This window comes from Anolis carolinensis, chromosome 2, assembly GCF_035594765.1.
Source record: "Anolis carolinensis isolate JA03-04 chromosome 2, rAnoCar3.1.pri, whole genome shotgun sequence".
Taxonomy (NCBI): domain Eukaryota; kingdom Metazoa; phylum Chordata; class Lepidosauria; order Squamata; family Dactyloidae; genus Anolis; species Anolis carolinensis.
This window is the reverse complement of record NC_085842.1, coordinates 1,782,289-1,799,957: the sequence shown is the minus strand read 5'-3', so window position 1 is coordinate 1,799,957 and position 17,669 is coordinate 1,782,289. Positions and strand designations below refer to the sequence as shown.

The 17,669-nt window shown below is 47.3% G+C and overlaps 1 protein-coding gene across 2 annotated transcripts; it reads right to left on the bottom strand.

Annotated features, from left to right (window-relative positions):
- Window positions 1–4,608: 4,608 nt before the first annotated feature.
- LOC134296849 (zinc finger and SCAN domain-containing protein 2-like) lies at window positions 4,609–17,007 on the bottom strand. 2 transcript variants are annotated; one of them, XM_062972813.1, is made up of 3 exons: window positions 16,515–17,007; window positions 12,139–12,261; window positions 4,609–10,006 (listed from the first exon to the last, which is right to left on the bottom strand). In XM_062972813.1, exon 3 carries the CDS (start codon window positions 9,719–9,721, stop codon window positions 8,408–8,410), a length of 1,314 nt encoding a protein of 437 aa, XP_062828883.1. In that variant the 5' UTR covers window positions 9,722–10,006; window positions 12,139–12,261; window positions 16,515–17,007; the 3' UTR covers window positions 4,609–8,407. The 2 variants fall into 2 exon arrangements, with proteins under 2 accessions (XP_062828883.1, XP_062828884.1); XM_062972814.1 differs by lacking the exons at window positions 12,139–12,261; window positions 16,515–17,007 and adding an exon at window positions 10,986–12,122.
- Window positions 17,008–17,669: the final 662 nt, after the last annotated feature.

The window sequence follows — 17,669 nt, the reverse complement described above, 5'->3', positions numbered from 1 at the left end:
TCGGGAGGGTTTGGGTTGTGTTTCCCTGCCCGGCAGAAGGGGGTGGGGCTGGGTGGCCCTTGGGGTCCCTCCCAACCCTATAGCTTTTGGGATTCCTCATGTCTCAGTCCTAGGCCAAGGCTGCCGCCTCCCCCTCCCCCGCCTCCTCCTCAAGGACTTGGGAGATATTTGTCTTCGAATACAACTCCCAAGTTCCTCCAACCCTCATGCTAGGACTTTTTGTAGGGTTTCTGGGAGTTGTAGTCCAAGTTGTAGTGGAAGAGAGGAAGGAAGAGAGGAAGAGAGGAAGGAAGGACAGAAAGAAGAGAGGAAGGAAAGGAGGAAGGGAGGGAGGGAGGGAGGAGAGAAGGGAAGCCTCCCTCCCAGTGCAGCTGGCCTCCCTAAAGTACGGTTTTGAGGGAAACAGCGCATTTGAAATTAAAGTGTGTGACCAACCACATCCAAATGCCCTGATGTTCCTTGACACACACATCTACCTACCTACCTACCTACCTACCTACCTATATGTTTATATTACTTTCTTTCTCTATCAATTGTATTTATGTTGGGGTTGTTGTATGTCTTTCGGGCTGTGTGGCCATGTTCCAGAAGCATTCTCTCCTGACGTTTCGCCCACATCTATGGCAGGCATCCTCAGAGGTTGTGAGGTATGGAGAAAACTAAGCAAAGAGGTTAATATATATCTGTGGAAAGTCTAGGGTGAGAGAGGTCAGTGTGAATGTTGTGTAGTTAATCACTTTAATTAGCATTGAAAAGCTTATCTGCTGTCTTCTTCCTGCCTCTGGGGCATCCTTTGTTTAGAGTCGTTAACTGCCCTTGGTTGATTCATGTCTGGAAATCCTCTGTTTTCAGAGTATTGCTTTTTATTTACTGTTCTGATTTTTGAGTTTTTTAATACTGGTAGCCAGATTTTGTTCATTTTCATGGTTTCTTCCTTTCTGTTGAAGTTGTCCACATGCTTGTGGATTTCAATGGCTTCTCTGTGTAGTCTGACATGATAGTTGTTAGAATGGTCCAGCATTTTTGTGTTCTCAAATAGTATTCTGTGTCCAGGCTGGTTCATCAAATGCTCTGCTATGGCTGATTTCTCTGGTTGAGTGAGTCTGCAGTGCCTTTCATGTTCTTTGACTCTTGTTTGGGTGCTGCGTTTGGTGGTCCCTATGGAGACTTGTCCACAGCTGCATGGTATCCGGTAGACTCCTGCAGAGGAGAGAGGATCCCTCTTGTCCTTCGCTGACCGTAGCATTTGTTGTTTTTTCTTTGTGGGTCTGTAGATAGTTTGTAGGTTGTGCTTCTTCATCAGCTTCCCTATGCGGTCAGTAGTTCCCTTGATGTATGGTAAGAACACCTTTCCTCTGGGTGGCTCTTTGTCTTGACTCTCATGGCTTGTTCTTGGCCTTGCAGCTCTTCTGATGTCTGTGGTGGAGTCTCCATTGGCCTGGAGAGCCCAGTTGAGGTGGTTGAGTTCACCTTGGAGGAGGTGAGGTTCGCAGATTCTTTGTGCACGGTCTGTCAGGGCTTTGATTGTGCTCCTTTTTTGACTTGGGTGATGGTTGGAGTTTTTATGAAGGTATCTATCTGTGTGTGTAGGTTTTCTGTAAACTGTGTGGCCCAATTGTTGATTGGGTTTGCCGATGACCAGAACATCTAGAAATGGCAGTTTTCCTTCCTGTATTTATGTTCTCACCTCTTTGGGTGCCACTGCAGCTGTGCAGCTCAGCAGCCAAATGGCTGATTTTCTTCAGAGTCTGGCAGTTATTCTTATTGGTGGCAAAAAATAACAATAATGCCGTGAGGAGAGGCAGAGGTAGTTGCAGAAAGAGACGGGGTGGATTTTTCAAAAGCGGGGATGCTCCCCTGAGGAAAGGCACGAGGGTGCAATAATAATATAATAAACCGAATTAAAAGCAACGATGATAAATATTAAAACGACATGACACAAAGTCGTGGGCCGGGGCCAAAGCAATGGTCACTGGCACGTCTTCTAGGTTTCTTTCTTGCCCGGCCTTATACTGTGTGCATCCGTGTCTGTCTGTCTGTGTGCGTGTGTGTGGGCGGGGTTCCCCCCTCGTCTCCCTCTCCCAGAGAGCACCGCGACCCCCATAAGAATGGATGAAGGCCTTAGGATGGCTCTCCTCTCCCCCACTCACCCGCGCGAGGCTTCCGATGAATCTGGGAAGGCGCCTCTCCCTCGGCTAGGCCCAACCGGAAGCGCCCGCTCACTTCCGCCCGTTGAGGCCCGCCTTCCCTCTGTCTGTCTCCAAGGGAACGGGGCGGAGCTGGCTTTGCCTTGACGTCACCCCGCAGCCCTACTTCCGCCCGGCCCCGTCATGGAAGGCGGAGGCAGGCGCCCAAAGAGAGGCGGGGCTTGGCCTTAAAGGAGCAGCACTGCGGGAAGGAGGGAGAGAGAGAGAGAGAGCGCCTGGTGGAGAACAACAGGGAGGGAGGCAAGGGAGGGCTGGCCCTGCTCGTGGGGGCCAGAGAGGCCCGAGGGGAGGGCAGGGCCTCGGCCAGGGTTGGGGGGGGGACTCCAGGGAGGGATGGCACTACTCTCGGGTGGGCAATGGTGAAGAAACTCTCCTAGATACAAAATGCATCATTGCGTTGCTGTGAATTTTCCGGCTGCCTGGCCACGTGCCAGAAGCATTCTCTCCTGACGTTTCTCCCACTTCTAGGACAGGCATCCTCCGAGGTGGTGAGGTCTGTGTGTGTGTGTGTATCCCTCTATCCCTGGGGAATAATGTCCAGGTTGGGACAAAGAACTCTTGTCCGCCTGAGGCAAGTGAGAATGTTGCCATTGGCCACTTTGATGAACATTGAATGGCCTTGTAGACTCAAAGCCTGGCTGCTTCCGGCCTGACCTCCCATAGATATATAAATAAACCCCATTTGCCTAGTTTCCAACAGACCTCCCAACCTCTGAGGATGCCTGCCATAGATGTGGGCGAAACGTCAGGAGAGAATGCTTCTGGATCATGGCCATACAGCCTGAAAAACTCACAGCAACCCAGTGATGAAAGCCTTTGACAACACAAAGCATAATATCAATGGCTGTTTCCGGTGAGCAAAGGACAACTCAAGGAGTGCAAAATGCACAGACTCCACGTGTATTTCCTGTGGACAAGAAGAGGCATCCAACCTTTCATCCCAAGTGGCTGAGCAGATTTCCGTCGCAGCCTGGCCGGACTGGGAGTGCTCAGAAGGAGAGGAAGGGGGTGCTGGGGTGGGTTCAGGGGGACCGCGGGGACAGTTTGGGGAAGCGGCTCAAAGCCTCAGGAGGACCTGGCCACTGGACCCCAAACTTGATCAAACAAAACCCTTTGATAAATGTATTGAGTGATATTTTGGGGAATGCTGTACTCATATTGTATCCAATGCCTAGTGAAGAGCAGAGACATCCCACTGGCAACGAAGGTCCGCAGAGTTAAAGCAATGGTACTCCCTGTGTTAACCTATGGCTGCAACAGCTGGATATTAGCGGCAAAGATGAAGGACTTTGGCCACATAAGGAGAAGACAGGAAGGCTTGGAGAAGAGAATGATACTGGAGAAAATGGAAGGGAAAAGGAAGAGGGGCCGACCAAGGGCAAGGCGGGTGGGTTGTTATCCTTGAAGTGACTGGCTTGAACCCGAAAGAGCTGGGGGGTAGCAACAGCCGACAGGGAGCTCTGGGTGGGGTGGTCCAGGAGGTCACGCTCTGGTGTGGGCTGGTCACGCTGTGGTGCGGGCTGGTCCAGGAGGTCACCCTGTGGTGTGGGCTGGTCCAGGAGGTCACGCTCTCGTGTGGGCTGGTCCAGGAGGTCACGCTCTCGTGTGGGCTGGTCTAGGTCACGCTTTCGTGTGGGCTGGTCCAGGAGGTGACCCAAGAGTCGGAAGCGATTGAACGAAAAAACGACGACACCAGGTACGAACACACTATTTGTGGTCTCTACTGAAATCACCACAAAAGGAGAGGAGACTGGGAATCCCAGGAGAAGGGCCTCTGGGGCCCTCCCTCCTCAGGAGGCCTAAGACCCAAAACAACCCAAACTCCCCAAATCTAGAAACAACCAGAGTCTCTCCTTATCGGACCTCCCTCCAAGACTCCTTAAGGTCTTCCTGTGGGGAAGGATTATGGGAGCTGGAGTCCAAAGAAATAACTTTGGACTAATAATGTTATAACATAGGAAAGTTTTACATTTTGGACATTGGGTTAATATATATACCTGATCAACCGCTGCCATCAGAAGTGACCAGTAAGTAAATGTTAAAGCAGGGGCAGATAATCAAGGCGCATTTTCCTGCTTTCTTTCAAAAACTTGCCCTTTTCTCCCCAATGGGACATCCTTCAAAATATTAGCTCTCTTGACCCCTCGGCCTTTTTTTCCTTCCAAACTAAACACGCGCAGCTCCCTCGGCCATCCCCTATAGCTCTTCTCTGGAGACATTATATCATCTCCATATCTACCTTGAATTGTCCTGCCCAGAACTGGACACAGGGTTATTCCAGGGGAGGTCTCATCAAAGTATAGAACAGAGTCGACTAAAATTTACCCGGATCTAGACATCACCCTCCCGCTGGTACAGCCTAAAATCACATTGGCTTTTCAAAGCTGCTGTATCACACTCGTTTTAAAAAACAATATTTATTCAAAGACAAAAAGAAAAAGAAAAACATACCCAAGCCCATTTAAACAAATTACAATTTTGGTATTTAAAAACAATATTTTTACACAAATAATAATTTTGATACATTTTTTTAGAAAAAGGACTATTTAACAAATATAAAGGGAGCAAGGACACACACCTGCACAATTAGAACAAAACTGACACTAGTCTACAAAACTCTCACCCACTATATGATTTCTATCTCTATTTACTCTGTTTCCTTTCAATGCTGTTCTATACTTCATCAATTTAGTTAATGTGTCCATCTCAATGGATTCATGAATCTTCATCGATCATTGTCATCATTCTTTGTCCTCTATTCTCTACATTTAAGGAGATATGCTGTGTATCCTGATGGACCCTTTGCCAAAGGTGGGATTAAACAGTCTCATATCCAGAAAGGGTTTCACTCTACGCAGGGATAAGTACACACAAAGCAAGGCTGGTGGTCTCCTGTTCCAGGGCTCTCTCGGTATAAAGTCTGAGGTTTATTAAATACAAGACAAGACCATATTAACTTATAGGAAAATTAAAGTCTTCAGTCCAGCTAAAACAGTGGTTCCCAACCTGGGGTCCATGGACCACCAGTGGTCGCAATAACTCAAATAGGGTCCACGGCCTCACTGTAACTACACCGTTGCAATGAGAGTGACTGAGAGCGAATCTAAAGTTGACCACAAACTGATTTGTAACCATTTTGATGCAAATTTTGGAGAGTGGTCCCTGGTCAAGTGATCCCTAGTTTAAAAAAATGTTGGGAACCACTGAGCTAAAATAATACAATTGGAGCAACACAATCGAAGGAACAATGAACACAATCATCTATATATATAAAAGAGTGATGGCATCATGGCAATTCACAAAACAACAAAAGTACAGGCCCCCCAACCTCAAAATTTGACAACGCAACCCATCATCCACGCCTCAAGGTTGATACAACAAAAAGAAAAGAAAAGAAAAATAAAGTCCTAATTAGAGGGAGAGCAATAATTTTTTTTATCCAATTGCTGCCAGTTTAGAGGGCTAATCTCTGCCCACTTCGTTGCCTAGCAACCAAGGGACAGCCAGGCTTCAGTTAGGGGACAGGCCGATGTAGGCCTCACTTAGACTTCTTCCACAGATTATCTAATTTGCACTGGATTATATGGCAGTGTAGACTCAAGGCCCTTCCACACAGCTATATAACCCATTTATAATCTTATATTATCTGCTTTGCATTGGATTATCTTGACTCCACACTGCCATATAATCCACTTCAGTGTGCATTTTATACAGCTGTGAAGAAGGGGCCTCATATAATCAAGTTCTGAGCAGATAATATAAGATTAGAAATATACAGTAGAGTCTCACTTATCCAACGTAAACAGGCAGGCAGGATAAGTGAATATGTTGGATAATAAGAAGGGATTCAGGAAAAGCCAATTAAACATCAAATTAGGTCATCGTTATACAAATTAAGCACCAAAACATCATATTATACAACAAATTTGACAGAAAAAGTAGTTCCATGCGCAGTAATGCTATGTAGTATTTACAGTAGAGTCTCACTTATCCAACACTCGCTTATCCAACGTTCTGGATTATCCAACGCATTTTTGTAGTCAATGCTTTCAATATATCGTGATATTTTGGTGCTAAATTCATAAATCCAGTAATTTCTACATAGAATTACTGCGTATTGAACTATTTTTTCTTCCAAATTTGTTGTCTAACATGATGTTTTGGTCCTTAATTTGTGAAATCATAACTTAATTTGATGTTTAATAGGCTTATCCTTAATCCCTCCTTATTATCCAACATATTCGCTTATCCAACATTCTGCCGGCCCGTTTATGTTGGATAAGTGAGACTCTACTGTACTGTATTTACAAATTTACCACTAAAATATCACAATGAATTTAAAACACTGACTACAAAAACATTGATTATGAAAAGGCAGACTGCGTTGGATAATCCAGAACATTGTATAAGCGAATGTTGGATAAGTGAGATTCTTCTTTAATATGAAATAATTACTGGGATAGAATAATGCAGAACAATATAATCTCTAAAACCAGGACAGTAAATAAACAGGGGAATTCCACACAGGAAACAATCAGGGCCAGCTAACACCTCCCAACAAAGTATTCCCATCATCAAAGTCTGGCAAATCCTGTTTTCTCAGGGCCACAGAAAGTAGAAGCACATAAAATATCGCAAACAACACCACTCTGAAAACAAGGGAATTCCAGACAGGAAAGAATCAGGGCCAGCTAACACCTCCCAACAAAAAATTCACTCAGGGAGGAAACAGCCAGGCTTTAAAGCTGCAAGGCTATTACATCCTAATCATTTTTCCTAATTGCAGCATTCATACTTGCCTCCAACAAACAAAAAAAACCAATCAGAATTATTGTATATTCACAACCTTTAGGAAATAATATCCCCTGATGGCGCAGCGTGTTAAAGCGCTGAGCTGCTGAACTTCTGGACCGAAAGGCCACAGGTTTGAATTGGGGGAGCGGAGAGAGCCCCCACTGTTAGCCCCAGCTTCTACCAACCCAGAAGTTCGAAAACATGCAAATGTGAGTGCATCAATAGGTACTGCTCCGGCGGGAAGGTAACGCCGCTCCATGTAGTCATCCCACATGACCTTGGAGGAGTCTACGGACAACGCCGGCTCTTTGGCTTAGAAATGGAGATGAGCACCAACCCCCAGAGTCAGACACGACTGGACTTAATCTCTGGGGAAAACCTTTACCCTTGACCTTAACTACCACCAATTCCTCAATACTTTATTTCCCAGACCACCAGACTTCGCCACAGCAACGCGTGGCCGGGCACAGCTAGTAGAATTATAGAATAGTAGAGTTGGAAGAGACCTCATGGACCATCCAGTCCAACCCCCTGCGAAGAAGCAGGAAGATCACATTCAAAGCACCCCCGACAGACAGCCATCCAGCCTCTGCTTAAAAGCCTCCAAAGAAGGAGCCTTCACCACAGTCTGGGGCAGAGAGTTCCACTGCCGAACAGCCCTTCTCACAGTGAGAAAGTTCGTTCTCATATTCAGGTGGAACCTCCTTTCCTGCATTTTGAAGCCATTGTTCCATTGCGTCCTAGTCTGCAGGGCAGCAGAAAACAAGCTTGCTCCCTCCTCCTACGACTTCCCCTCACATATTTGTACATGGCTATCATGTCTCCTCTCAGCCTTCTCTTCTACAGGCTAAACATGCCCAGTTCTTAAGCCGCTCTTCATAGGGCTTGTTCTCCAGACCTTTGATCATTTTAGTCACCCTCCTCTGGACGCTTTCCAGCTTGTCAACATCTCCCTTCAATTGCGGTGCCCAGAATTAGACGCAGTGTGATTCCAGGTGTGGTCTGACCAAGGCAGAATAGAATAAGGGGGAGCACGATTTCCCTGGATCTAGACGCTATTCCCCTATTGATGCAGGACAGAATCCCATTGGCTTTTTTAACAGCCGCATCACATTGTTGGCTCATGTTTAACTTGTTGTAAACGAGGACTCCAAGGTCTTTTTCACATCTACTGCTGTCGGGCCAGGCATCATCCCCCATTCTGTATCTTTGCATTCTGTTTTTTCTGCCAAAGTGAAGTATCTTGCATTTGTCCCTGTCGAACTTTGATGGGAATGCGGATTCCACTGTGACTGAGACGCTTTCCCCATTCCATGAATGTATATGGCTTCTTCCCTATTTGGGTCCTTTGATAGGAATGCATATTGTTAACTCTGACTGAAAATTTCTCCACATTTTATGCATTTCTATGGTTTCTCCTCTGTATGGGTCTTTTGATGGATATGCAGACTTTTACTGTGACTGAAGCACATTCCACATTCCATGCATTTATGTGGCTTCTCCCCTGTGTGGGTCCTTTGATGGGAACGTAGATTGCCACTGTGACTGAAGCTCTTCCCACATTCCATGCATTTATATGGCTTCTCCCCTGTGTGCTTCCTTTGATGGGTACGCAGATTGCAACTCTGTCTGAAGCTTTTTCCACATTCCATGCATTTATGTGGCTTCTCTCCTGTGTGGGTCCTTTGATGGGAACGTAGATTGCCACTCTGATTGAAGCTCTTTCCACATTCCATGCATTTATGTGGCTTCTCTCCTGTGTGGGTCCTTTGATGGGAACGTAGACTGCTACTCCAACTGAAGTTTTCTCCACATTCCATGCATTTATGTGGCTTCTCTCCTGTGTGGGTCCTTTGATGGGAACGTAGACTGTCACTCCGACTGAAGCTTTCTCCACATTCTATGCATTTATAGGGCTTCTCCCCTGTGTGGGTCCTTTGATGGGAATGTAGACTGCTACTCCAACTGAAGTTTTCTCCACATTCCATGCATTTATATGGCTTCTCCCTTGTGTGGGTCCTTCGATGGGAACGTAGGCTGCCACTCCGACTGAAGCTTTCTCCACATTCTATACATTTATAGGGCTTTTCCCCTGTGTGGGTCCTTTTATGGGAACGTAGACTGTCACTCCGACTGAAGCTTTCTCCACATTCTATGCATTTATGTGGCTTCTCCCCTGTGTGGGTCCTTTGATGGGAACGTAGATGGTCGCTCTGAATAAAGCTTTCTCCACATTCTATGCATTTATATGGCTTCTCCCCTGTGTGTGTCCTTTGATGGGAACGTAGACTGCCACTCCGACTGAAGTTTTTTCCACATTCCATACATTTATATGGCTTCTCCCCTGTATGGGTCCTTTGATGGGAACGTAGACTGCCACTCTGACTGAAGCTTTCTCCACATTCCATGCATTTATATGGCTTCTCCCCTGTATGGGTCCTTTGATGGGAACGTAGACTGCCACTCTGACTGAAGCTTTCTCCACATTTCATACATTTATATGGCTTCTCCCCTGTATGGGTCCTTTGATGGGAACGTAGACTGCCATTCCAACTGAAGCTTTCTCCACATTCTATGCATTTATAGGGCTTCTCCCCTGTGTGCGTCCGTTCATGAACAGTAAGAGAATGTTTCCTATCAAATTGTTTCCCACATTCCATACACTGATGTAACTTCTCCCCTGTGTGTGATCTAGGATAGGGTGGTGAAGGACTTGACATTCTTTTACAATTATAATTCAAATATCATGCCAGGGGTTCACAGATATAACCTCCCGAACAGCACAGTCTTTGTATTACTTTAGCCTTCTGCTCACTTTCAGCAAGTGTCTCTTTCTTCAGCACAATCTTATTTCCCCCCTTAATTACACAGCTTGAAATATATTTTTCTACTACTTATTTTTTCTTCTTGTCATTGCTGTGTATCTTGAAGTTCCTTTAGACTTACAGCACTCCTCGGGCAAAGCTCTCACAAGGTGATCTTCGCAGAACTTGTTCAGAAGTTACCTGCCAGAGAAAGAGAGGAAATCTCTTCAGGAGTTGAACAGAGAAAGATCTCATGAAACATGAAGCACAAGACTCATGCTATAACAAACCCAGGGGAAGAGGGAAGGTGCCCAATGCCTGGTGACAAACATTTTAACACTTGCCCAACAATGAACAATCCCTCCTTAGGTACAAAGGGGACAGTGCCCAAAGATTCTCTGCATCAAATAAAATACAACCCTACTGATTAAACTCCAGCAATGCAGCAAAGCTGCAGGTATAACAGACTGTGAACTGTGGACATTTCTTTTTGTGTTTCATTTATTTTTGGCATCTTTCGCTGAATTAAATAATTCTCAATGTTTTCTAGAGAGATGTGTTTGGCCTTATATAAATTACTGTAATAATGATTTATTTAATTTATATAAAGCTGAACACATATCTCTTGAAATGATAGAAATAAATTACTGTAATAAGAAATAAATTACTGTAATAATGAGCCCCCGGTGGAGTAGTGGGTTAAAGCCTTGTGACTTGAAGGTTGGGCTGCTGATCTGAAAGCTGCCAGGTTCGAATCCCACCCGGGGAGAGCGTGGATGAGCTCCCTCTATCAGCTCCAGCTCCATGCGGGGACATGAGAGAAGCCTCCCACAAGGATGGTAAAAATATCAAAACATCCGGGCGTCCCCTGGGCAACGTCCTTGCGGACGGCCAATTCTCTCACTCCAGAAGTGACTTGCAGTTTCTCAAGTCGCTCCTGACACGAAAAAAAAACTGTAATAATGTTTAAAAGCCTGTTGAATACTGATATAATTAATTAATATTTTGTCTTCATGTCGTATCTTAACAATGAGTCCCCTTCTGGGTAGAGAAAGGTGGGGTAGATAGCAATAAAATTATATTATTGAGGCATCAGTAGGTTGAATGTTTTTGAATATTTACATACAACTGGAATTTAAGTTTTAAGACTGCCCAACTCTGATTAAATCGTTATTCTAACCTCCTCCAGTCTTTGTATTACTTTAGCATTCTTCTCACTTTCAGCAAGTGTCTCTTTCTTCAGCACAATCTTATTTCCCCCCTTATAATTGCACAGGCATTTAGCTTGAAACATACAACTGGAATTTAAGATTTAAGGCTGCCCAACTCTGATTAAATCATTATTCTAACCTCCTTCAATGTAAATTTGTTTCCAATAATCACCATAGCTTATTTTCAGTATACATTTTGGGGGATATGCTGTGTGTAAAGGAATAAGGAAAAGTGGAAAAGACGAGCACCGAGGAGGAGAGGAATGTACGTACTGCGTCAAGAGGAGGAAAGGAAGGTGCACACTGCGTTGAGAGAGGAGGAGAGGAAGGTACACACTGCACCAAGAGAGGAGAGGAATGTATGTACTGTGTCAAGAGGAGGAAAGGAAGGTGCGCACTGCATCGAGAGAGGAGAGGAAGGTGCACACTGCGTCGAGAGAGGAGAGAAAGGTGCGCACTGCGTCGAGAAAGGAGGAGAGGAAGGTACACACTGCACCGAGAGAGGAGAGGAAGGTGCACACTGTGTCAAGAGAGGAGAGAAAGGTGTGCACTGCGTCGAGAAAGGAGGAGAGGAAGGTACACACTGCACCGAGAGAGGAGAGGAAGGTGCGCACTGCGTCAAGAGAGGAGAGGAAGGTGTGCACTGTGTCGAGAGAGGAGAGGAAGGTGCACACTGTGTCAAGAGAGGAGGAAGGTGCGCACTGCGTCGAGAGAGGAGAGGAAGGTGCGCACTGCATCGAGAGAGGAGGAAGGTGCGCACTGCTTTGAGAGGAGAGGAAGGTGCACACTGCGTCGAGAAAGGAGGAGAGGAAGGTACACACTGCACCGAGAGAGGAGAGAGGTGCGCACTGCGTTGAGAGGAGGAAAGGAAGGTGCGCACCGCGTCGAGAGAGGAGAGGAAGGTGCACACTACACCGAGAGGGGAGGAAGGTGCACACTGCGTTGAAAGAGGAGAGGAAGGTGTGCACTGCGTCGAGAAAGGAAGAGAGGAAGGTGAGCACTGCGCAAGAGAGCAGAAGAGGAAGGAGAGCTGGGTTGCTGTGCGGAGAGGTGAGGGTCCTGGCAGGAAAGCACCCAAGTATAAGCTGAGGATGGCTTTTTCAACTCCCAAGTCCGCCTCACCTTTCTGCACCTGCTGGTTCTTTTCCACTTCAGCCTGAAGCTTCTTCTGCCACTCCCTCCCTGCAGCCTCCCTCCTTTCGCAGGACAGCCTTCTCTGCCGGGGGAAGGGTCCGGGTTCTGAGTCTGGAGCCATTTCCAAAAAGGACAAAGCAGTCAAAAAGGGCAACCATAGTTCAGCAGATCAGTAGTAATAATAGTAACAACAACAACAACAACAACTTTATTTATATCCCGCCACCATCTCTGAGGGGGACTCGGGGCGGCTCACAAAACACTCAAGGTGTGACACAAAATACAACAAGTGCAAAATAAAACATAGGTAATAAAGAGTCAACACAACATCATAAATTCACAGTACCCCTGGTAAAAACAATAAAATACAGCTATTGCTGTAGATAAAACAGCAGTATTTGGCCTCAGAATAGTAAAGTGCTATCAAAAGAGTCTAAAGGTCCTCATATGTATTCTAAGAGAGTCTAAACATGAACAAAGGCTTGTCAGAATAGCCAGGTCTTTAAATGTGTGCGGAAGGTTTGGGGGGGGGGGCTAGCATGATCTCACTTGAAAGGGCACTCCAGAGCCAAGGGGCCACCACTGAGAAGGAAGGCCCTCTCTCTCGTCCCCACTTAAGATGGAGGTGGGACCAAGAGCAGGGCCTCCTTCTCCGGTCGATCTTAAAGAAGCCCATGCCGGTTCATAAAGAGATACGGTCTCGAAGATTGGTTGGACCCGAAGCGTAAAGGGCTTCATAGGTGATAACCTGCACTTTGAATCAGGTCCGGAAATTCATTGGCAGCCTGTGGGGCTGCTTTAATAGGGGCATGGTGTGCTCCCTATAACCAGCTGCTCTTTGTTACACTGTCAGCACTTACAGATTATTCATGAAGCACTTGCGGCCTTTTACTGCTGCAAAGAGAAATATGGCCACCTGCCAAATAGTAGAGGCTCCTCCTTTGGGGCTTTTAAGCAGAGGCTGGATGGCCATCTGTCAGGGTACTTTGAATGCAATTTTCCTGCTTCTCGGTAAAATGGGGTTGGACTGGGTGGACCACGAGGTCTCTTCAGACTCTAGGATTCTATGCTCCATTGCCCTGATCAGACAGTAGAGAGCTGCAAGACCAATTTAGGGTTCTTCCTGGCCAACTGGTGAGTAGAGGGGATATTAGCCTTGAGGGAGAAAAGGAAGAAAGGGGAGAAGGGAGGGAGGGAGGAAGGGAGGTGCCAATGACACAAACAACACAAGGTGCCAATGACACAAACAACACATTCCCAGTGCAACTGGCATCCCCAAAGCACACTTCTGAAGGAAACTAGCACATATCAAAACATAGCGTGTGACCATCCAAGTGCCTTGATTTTCCTTGACTCACACATCTCTCTCTCTCTCTATCTATCTATCTATCTACCGTATCTATCTGTTTGTATTTATTTATTTATTTATTTATTTACTGACTGTTTTTATATACCACTTTTCTCACCGGGGGAAGGGGGGGGAACGGGACTCAAACTGGTTTATAACATAATCATGGGAAAAATTCAATGCCTAAAATACATATAAAATAAGATGACAACAAGGCTGATCTGAGATGGCTTTAAACAATTGATTTTAAAGTCAAAATAATCTGATTTTAGTTTTTGTGTATTTTTATTTATTTTATATTCCGGCATTATGTTCCGGCATGAGTTTTATGTTCCGGCATGAGTCCCTTTCATGGTGGGAAGGGTGCAATATAAATGCTTTAAATAAATAATAAATAAGTAAAACCAAATCATAAAATCTAAAAAAGAAACATAAGTATTCATTAAAATCAATAAGACCATTAAACATAGATCAATAAGACCATTAAACATAAAGATATAAACATTTAGACATGAGAACATAGAATTAAAACACCTCATATAAACATTAAAATTACATGATCCAAAGCTGTAGACCGGGGCCATTGCAATGGTCAATTTCACATTTGCCATATTTATATCTTGCACCGCATAATACTGTATGCATATATGTACGTATCTGTGAAAGAGACACACACAAGGCTGTTCCTCCAGAAGAGCCCCTTTCCTTCCTTCCTTCCTTCCTTCCTTCCTTCCTTCCTTCCTTCCTTCCTTCCTTCCTTCCTTCCTTCCCTCCCTCCCTCCCTCCCTCCCTCCCCTGCTGCAGAATAATAAGGAAGATAAAAGGCACTGGCTTCAATTGAAGCAGAAAGGCCTTCCTTAGCCTGCCCTGCAAAGGTTTGCTGGTCCCACGTTGTGGCTCTTTGTGTTGGGGGACCGGGGGTCGCTTCCGGCTCTTATCATTAGACAGATTAATTGTTAATGTTAGAGAGAATGTTTCATAGGTCAGTTTCATACAGGAATAAGACACACGATGCTTGTGGAACCTGAAGCACCGACCGGGAGGCAGGTCACAAAAGACAGAAGAGAGGAAGGAAAGAAGGAAAGAAGGAAGGGAGGGAGGGGAGAAGAGAAGTCTTACTCCCAGGGCAGCTGGCCTCCCTAAAGTACAGTTTTGAGGGAAACAGCACATTTGCAAACAAAGCGTGTGACCAGGCACATCCAAATGCCCTCATGTTCACTTACACACAAACACACATATCTATTTATCTACCTACCTATTTATATGTTAGTATTTATATATTTACTAGCTTGGGGACCCAGTGGTGGCTGGGTTATTAGAAGAAGGCATTGTTTATTTTGGGACGTTAGGTAATATCCTAAGTTTGGTCCAGTTTGGTAAGGGTGAACTACAACTCCCAGATGTCCAGGGCAATCGCCTCCAAACTCCGCTTGTATGCACAGTTGACCATGTTCGGTCTGTGAGCCATGTTTGGTCCAGATTCGTCATTGGTGGGGTTCAGAGGGCTCACGGGATACATGGGAACTATAACTCCCGGAGATAAAGGTCAGTCACCCGCTAAATCCACCAGTGTTCCCAGTTGGCCAGGTTGGGTCTGTGAGCCAGGTTTGGTCCAGATCCGTCACTGGTGGGGTTCAGAGGGCTCAGGGAATACAGGGGAACTATAACTCCCGGAGATAAAGGTCGGTCACCCCCTAAATCCACCAGTGTTCCCAGTTGGCCAGGTTGGGTCTGTGAGCCAGGTTTGGTCCAGATCCGTCACTGGTGGGGTTCAGAGGGCTCAGGGAATACAGGGGAACTATAACTCCCGGAGATAAAGGTCGGTCACCCCCTAAATCCACCAGTGTTCCCAGTTGGCCATGTTGGGTCTGTGAGCCAGGTTTGGTCCAGATCCGTCATTGGTGGGGTTCAGAGGGCTCACGGAATACAGGGGAACTATAACTCCCGGAGATAAAGGTCAGTCACCCGCTAAATCCACCAGTGTTCCCAGTTGGCCATGTTGAATTTGTGTGCCAAGTTTGGTCCAGATTCCTCATTTGCTGGGTTCAGTGTTCTCTGAACACGGGTGAACTATAACTCCTGGGTGTCAAGGTCAGGATGCAGATTTGGCCATGTTGGGTCTGTGTGGCAAGTGAGCTCTATTTTTAATTATTATTATTAAACTTTATTTGTACCCTGCTAGCCTCAACACACAATATAACAATACAAAACAAAAGGCAAATTAAAAACACTTAAAACAGTATAAACAACAAGCAATAAACAATACGCTAAAACACAATAAAACTGGGCCGGGCCAGAGTAATGGGTACAAGATTAAAAGTGCTGATGTGACCGGTGATATATAGGCTTCTAGGGCAAGTGCAGAGTGCGATATACGATCTTAGTTCTAATAAAGTGCTTATGGGACTTGGTATTGGAGATTTCCTATTAATCTGGGAAGGCACATTGGAACAGCCAGGTCTTCAAGTTCTTTCTGAAGGCTGCCAATGTAGGGGCCTGTCTGAGATCCTTGGGGAGGGGGTTCCAGAGTCGGGGGGCCACCACGGAGAAGGCCCTGTCTCGTGTCCCCACCAACCGCGCTTGCGACGCAGGCGGGATCACAAGCAGGGCCTCTCCAGATGACCGAAGTGAACGCGTGGGTTCGTAGACGGAGATGCGGTCACGGAGGTAGGATGGTCCCAAACCGTTCAGGGCTTTGTAGGTAAGCACCTGCACCTTAAATTGGGCTCGGAAAATAAATGGCAGCCAGTGGAGCTCCAGGTGCCTCGTTGGTGAGATTCAGACTGGAGGGCCGAGGGAGGGAGGGGGCGGGGGAGGTGCAGTCCCTTCAGGCCCCGGGCCTTCTTCCCTCAGGGGCGCCCGCCCGCCCGCCTGCCTGCCTTCTTTCCCTCGGGAGGAGACCAGGCCACGCAGGAGGCCCCGGGAGGTCTGTGCGTCTCTCTCTCTCTCTCTCTCCTCCCCATCCGGGAACAAGGCCTTGGCCTGGCTCCCCTCCCCCCCCCCTCCTTCCACTCACCCGCGCGAGGCTCCCGAGGAACACGCGAAGAGTTGGCGCCTCTCCCTCGGCTGGGCCCAACCGGAAGCGCCCCCTCACTTCCGCCCGCGGAGGCCCCCCTCCCCTCTGCCTGCCTGTTTCCAAGGGATCGGGGCGGGGCTGGCCTTGCCGTGACGTCACCCTGGGGGCGGAGGCAGGCGCCCAAAGAGAGGCGGGGCTTGGCCTTAAAGGAGCAGCACTGCGGGAAGGACCCCCACGAGGCTGTTCCTCCCGAAGAGCCCCCTCCCCGCCTCCCTCGGCCTGGGGGTCCCTGGCAGGGACAGGCCTGGTGGGGAACTCCACGTAGAGGGAGGGAGAGGGAGGGGGGGAGGGGGGGCTGGCCCTGCTCGGGGGTGCCAGAGAAGCCAAAGGGAGGGCAGGGACTCAGCCAGGGTTGGGGGGAACCTCAGAGAGGGATGCTACTACTCTCTGATGGGCAATGCTTAAGAAACTATCCTAGAAACAAATGGCATCATTGCGCTGAAGGGAGTTTTCCAGCTGCCTGCCCATGTGCCAGAAGCATTCTCTCCTGACGTTTCGCCCACATCTATGGCTGGCATCCTCAGAGGTGGTGAGGTCTGTTGGAAACTAGGCCAGTGTGGTTTATATATATCCCTGTGGAATAATGTCCAGGGTGGGAAAAAGAACCCTTGGCAGGTAGAGGCAAATGGGAATGTTGCCATTGGCCACCTTCACTAGCATTGAATGGCCTTGCAGATTCAAAGCCTGGCTGCATCCTGCCTGACCTCCCCACCTCTCTTGCCTAGGGATGCCTGCCATAGATGTGGGTGAAACGTCAGGAGACAATGCTTCTGGATCATGGCCATACGGCCCCGAAAACTCAGTGCAAGGCAGTCATTGCAGCCATGAAAGCCTTTGACAACACAACGCATCATATCCATGTCTGTCTTCTGTTGGGCAAGGGACAGCCCAGCGAGTGCCAGACCCACAGGCTCCGTGGCCAGAAGGTGTGTTTCCTTCCTCTGGGGCAGAAGAGGCACCCCACTTTCCATCCCAAGTGGCTGAGCAGATTTCCGTCGCAGCCTGGCCGGACTGGGAGGGCTCAGAAGGTGAGCAAGGGGGTGCTGGGGTGGGTTCGGGGGACACTGTTGGGAAGCGGCTCAAAACCCTGGGGGG

Excerpts from the sequence above, each read along its gene's own strand:
- LOC134296849 (XM_062972813.1), bottom strand. The coding sequence starts at position 9,721 with ATGTCAAGTCCTTCACCACCCTATCCTAGATCACACACAGGGGAGAAG.